Source organism: Miscanthus floridulus, chromosome 11, assembly GCF_019320115.1.
Source record: "Miscanthus floridulus cultivar M001 chromosome 11, ASM1932011v1, whole genome shotgun sequence".
Taxonomy (NCBI): domain Eukaryota; kingdom Viridiplantae; phylum Streptophyta; class Magnoliopsida; order Poales; family Poaceae; genus Miscanthus; species Miscanthus floridulus.
In genome coordinates, this window is record NC_089590.1 from 81318544 (window position 1) to 81324032 (window position 5489).

The 5489-nt window shown below is 50.8% G+C and overlaps 1 protein-coding gene across 1 annotated transcript; it reads left to right on the top strand.

Annotated features, from left to right (window-relative positions):
* Window positions 1-237: 237 nt before the first annotated feature.
* On the top strand, window positions 238-3954 carry LOC136493571 (transcription factor bHLH96-like). The gene is made up of 3 exons (XM_066489669.1): window positions 238-1243; window positions 1574-2104; window positions 3513-3954. The coding sequence occupies exons 1-3, from the start codon at window positions 893-895 to the stop codon at window positions 3627-3629; spliced, it is 999 nt and encodes a 332-aa protein (XP_066345766.1). The 5' UTR covers window positions 238-892; the 3' UTR covers window positions 3630-3954.
* Window positions 3955-5489: the final 1535 nt, after the last annotated feature.

The following is a 5489-nucleotide window of genomic DNA, read 5'->3' on the forward strand; positions in this document are numbered from 1 at the left end:
GCGGCTAAAAATTGTATGATGGAGAGAAAGTGAAAAAACTTGGAATTTAGATGGTATCTAATCAAGGCCCAAGACGGACATCGCCACTCCCACATATCGAGCTGCGGCCAGAGCAGAAAATCACCCACGGCACAGAAGAGAGGGGCGCCCACTGGCCACGCCACGCACTCCTATGCTATGACTTCATAGAGTGGCAGAGGCGGGGTGAGGTGAGGTGAGACCACTCCTCTTCCATCCCTCTGCCTCCTTTTGCTTTCCCCCTCCCGAGGGAGAGAGGCAGCGGCAGCAGCTTGCAGCAGAGAGAGAGAGCAAAAGCGAGGAAAGGCCAGCAGATCACAGCTACCTCCGCCCCGCCTCCGGCCTCCCAGAGATTTCAGTTTCACCACGAGTCCACAACGTCAAAAGAAAGCGAGCTTTTGGTGGTAGTCTCTTGGAGGCATTGCGGCGGCGAGCGGGCGAGCGAGATCTGCCACGACGCGCCAGCTGCTGCAGCGGCCTGCCGCTGCCGCCGCGCTCATTGCCTGCCCGAGCACAAAGCCCACTCACCCTCAGGCTACTCCAAACTACTGCGCCGTCCACTGTCGGGCGCCCGCCAGCCACGCAGTCTTATGCATCTTCCGCCGTGCTGCGCCCACCGCTGGAGAGTAGAGAGTAGAGACACGCAGATAGCACCAAGACCAGCACCGGCTGCCGTAGCTGCTGCTCGGTGCCGTGTCTCTTCTTTCTAGGTGGTGGAAGGAGGAGCCAGGCTGGCAGGAGGAGGTGAAAAGGGCAGCCGCCGCTCCTAGCTGCGCGTAGCGTAGCGGCATAGAGAAGAGGCTGGACGCGTACGTCCGTTGCAGCCTTGTGTGCGCGCGCGCGCGCTCTGGCCTCCGCCTAATCGCCGATCGACATGACGCTGGAAGCTCTGTGCACGACCAACACCAGCGACGTCCTCGTCTACGACACCTTCAACGCCGCCGCCGCGTGCGCCGCTTCTGCGGGGACGGGGAGCTTCCTCTTCGGCAATGCAGCACCGTTGGAGGTGCCGTCGTCGTCGTCGGCGGCTCCCCAGGCGACCGGGGAGAACGGCGTGCAGCAGGTGCGGAGGAAGCGGCGGCGGCGGCAGAGGAGCACCAAGAGCGCCGAGGACGCCGAGAGCCAGCGGATGACCCACATCGCCGTCGAGCGCAACCGCCGCCGCCAGATGAATGAGTACCTCGCCGCGCTCCGCTCGCTCATGCCGGACTCCTACGTCCACCGGGTACGCAATCCTACGCTACTGTTCGTTCCGGAACCCCGATCACTTCGCTGTGGCCAACTGGCCGTGCATTTCCAATTGCATCCTCTTAGTTTCAATGGAAGTCAGATTTTGTAGTGTTTTCTTTTGTTACATAAAAGAGAAATGCTAAATCCGTCAAAAGAATGTTGGCTTGCGAATCGGATGATGGCACTGTTTACTGTTACCGTTTGGTCATCCCGTGACTTTTCTTCTTGTCAAATCACGCCTACGTGTACCACACAGCTGTTGCTTTGATTCTGTATTCAAGTGTTTTCGTAATAAAAAAATAGAAATTTTTAATCATGTGTGTAGAGCGATCAGGCGTCCGTCGTCAGCGGCGCCATCGATTTCGTGAAGCAGCTCGAGCAGCAGCTGCAATCCCTGGAGGCACAGAAGCTGGCGCTGAACCGGCAGCTACAGCAGCGCGGCGACACGGCGGCGGAACGCGACGCGGCGCAACCGCCACCAGGCCGTGATGACCCGGCGTCCGCCGGCAACACTGGCGCGGGCGCGAGCCGGGATGCCGCGGCGCGCAGCGAGGGGTCGCTGCCGCCTCCGTTCGCGCGGTTCTTCCGGTACCCGCAATACGCGTGGCGCCACGCGGCGGCGCGGGAGGATGCCGTCGTGGTAGGCGCGGAGGAGGCGAGCCGTGCGTCCGCGGTGGCGGACGTGGAGGTGGGCGTGGTGGTGGACGCGCACGCCAGCCTCCGCGTGATGGCGCCGCGGCGGCCCGGGCAGCTGCTGCGGATGGTGGCCGGGATGCAGGCGCTCGGCCTCGCCGTGCTGCACCTCAACGTGGCCACCGCGCCCGACGCCACGGCGCTCTACACGCTCAGCCTCAAGGTACGACGGCGACACATACACACTTCCGATGAGTAGGAGTAGCTAGCAACGGTCTCTTTCTCCTTCCGTCTAGGGCCAACCGTCGTCGTCAAAGCCTCATTATCCCTGTCTCGTTTCGTTGCGCACCTGTGCTGCCTGAAATGGTGCACGCCGTGCTGACGCACTTTGGTCACCGGTGCCACTACGCAAGTGCATGGCCAAATCCTCTGTCCTTTTTTTACACGTCTAGGCCCATACACGTCTTGGCAGGAAAACAGAGCCGTCTCCCATCTCTTGCAGCCTCATCGTATACTAGCATCACGTCCACCGAAATTCCGGGAGAGGCATTTGCATGACACCGCACTGCACCAGCGCAGAGGCAAACGCAGAGACCATTGTTCTTGTTCATCACAGAGGCCATCACGGAGACCAGTAGAGGTACGGAGTAGAGCACAGTCCACAGTGGATTCCCCTGCAAGCCCAGCACGAGCCATTGGCGCTTGCTTTTGACCAAGAGATTCCAGAGCGCGAAAGCTGTTTGCCGCGTTTGGCAAGCTGTACCACTAGCCTTTTGACGTCCCTGTACTGTACTCCATCGTCTGAACCACCTTCAAATTCGAGCAGGGCCATGTTTAGATTGCAAAAAATTTCAACCCGATGAATAGTTATTTGGTAAATATTGTCCAATCGTGGACCATCTAAGCTCAAAAGATTCATCTCGTGATTTCGAACTAAACTGTGCAATTAGTTATTTTTTTTACCTACATTTAATACTCCATGCAAACGGCTAAAAATTGATGTGACGGAGAAAGAGTGAAAAAACTTAATTTGAAGGTGATATAAACAAGGCCCGGATAGGAGTACAGTGAAAAGGAAAGGTCGTGTGTTTTCACCGTTTCTTTTTTACTAAGGCTATGTGTAGGGTGAAATTTAGGAATTTGGCTACTATAATACTTTCATTTTTATTTAGCAATTAATATTTAATCATAGACTAATTAGGCTCAAAACTTTCGTTTTACGATTTCCAATCAAATTGTATAATTTTTTTTTTCTACATTTAATGCTTCATAAGCTAGTACGTAAAGTAAAGGAGAAAAGAACCATCACGGAGAATCTCTTGGGCAGCTGGCCCGTCGACCGTCGTCCATTGACATGGCGAGGAGGAGATCGATCGATCAGCAGCGAAAGGCTATGGACTGGTACAGAGAAAGATCGTGTTGTGTGCCGCTGCCGCCGCCTTTTTCTAGTGGTGCGTGTTTCAGCAGAAGACTGATCGAGTATCATGTGTCTGTGTGCCCAGCAGCCGGACCCCCAACGCAGTAGGCAGAGGAGGCTTTTGCTTTGCACTTTTGCCTGACTTTAGCGATTGATTCCATCGATGTGTCACGAACATGTACTCATCTCCTCTCTCGCATGTGGCGCTCTGCAGGTGGAGGAAGGGTGCGGCCTGGCGACGGCGGAGGACATCGCGGCGGCGGTGCACCATGTCCTCTGCATTATCGACGCCGAGGCGAGCAGCAGGGCAGCCGGGCCTCTAGCAGCCTAGCTAGCTAGGCAGGAGAAACCCACCGCCCGCCGACGAGGTCTGCCGGCGCAACGCAATGCAGGCGAGCCGGGGGCATGGACTGCGGGTGCCTGCTTTCGTTTCTTGTAAAGTGCAGTGTCGTGCTTGCGGGGCTGCGTCCGTAGCTGGCCAGCAGGGGAGCCTGGTGGCGTAGATAGAGATGTAACGGCAATAACACGCAGGTTCGTTTCTGGACTTGTGGTCGCGTTCGTGATTGCCAACGACGTGCATGCTTGTGCGTGCCCTTGTCGCGTTCACTGCGATCGGGAGGCGGCGGCGTCTCCCTGAATTCGGCCGACTAGCAAGAATAGAGCCCAGTTTAGTTCCAAAATTTTTGGCAAAATAGGCACCATAGCATTTTCGTTGTTATTTGGCAAATAATATTCAATCATAGTCTAATTAGGCTTAAAAGATTCATCTCGTGGATTTCGTCTAAACTGTGTAATTAGTTTTATTTTTTATTTATATTTAATGCTTCATGCATGCGTCTAAAGATTCGATGTGATGGAGAATGTGAAAAATTTTGCAAAATTTTTTGCAAACTAAACTGGACCTAGGAAGCGCAGGCCAGATGGAATCAAATAAACGAAGCCTATGCAATCCAAAAAAGCAAATAGGTAAAGTGGGGGTCCCACTAGGCTGGCTTTGCTTGGCGTGGATTATGAAACAATAATGTGGCGTCCCTTCCTTCCCACTTTGTGCACATGCCAAGGAATTTGCTAAGGTCGTGATTAGTTGTTTAAGTTGATCTTAGGGCCTCTTTGTTCCAAATAAGTTATCTACTTATAAGTTAAAAAGTAAAATAAGTGACTGATTTTGTCAAACACCATCGACTTATAAGTCACCCCTGCTTATAAGAAATAAGCTGGTTCACCCCTGCTTAAAACTTATAAGCCACTCTTTTCTGCGTGGGGCCCACACCTTTCACTTAACAGGCATGAGCTTATAAGTCATCTACAACCAAACAGGCATGACTTATAAGTCACCGATTTTCAATCACCTGACTTATGGAAACCAAACAGGGCCTTAGTCTGCATTAGATCTTATGTAGCGCAATCCAAAACAACGCAAGTATTTATGTAATTGTAAAATTGTTACACCCTTGCTTTAAATTAGATGTCGTTCTAGATTCTGTCTTAAGTAAAAAAAAATCTATCTTTAACCATCAATTCCTATAAATTCATGCAGTTTAAAAACATGAGAACTGTATATTATATAATTATTTTTTATGGTGAATCTAAAAACATAATTCTTCAATATTAAACATTACAAATTTTATATTATATACTAATAGCCAAAGAAAAAAAAACTTGACCGACAAAGCTACATTGACACCATATATATGGAAGTATGGAACAGAAGCCTTTCAGGGATTGACGATATTTATTTTAGGATCTGTCTACGTGACATTCGGTTGTTTTTGTCCCTGCTATCAACTGAATTTTTTCCATACACTTATACTGTCTTATACCTATATTTACATTAAATTATTACTATATTTACAATGACTTGTTCAGTATAATTTAATGGACATAGTGGTGTAATTTGAGAATAACACAAGTATATGCCAATTTTTTCAGAAAAAATTACAAATTATTTCTATGGATTCCAGATATCAGAGAAATATATATCAAATTGTTCACAAATATCATCAAATTGTTCACAAATTATTCACAAATTTCAGAAAAATACAAATATACATGTGGGCTGGGCATACATGGTACATACTACGTGTATTCCGCTGGAGCTATACACGGGCGTAGACGCGGGCGTACACGGACCAACCACAGACGTACGTGCGTGTATTCTGGACGACCGGGACCCGGAACGCTGGAGCACGAG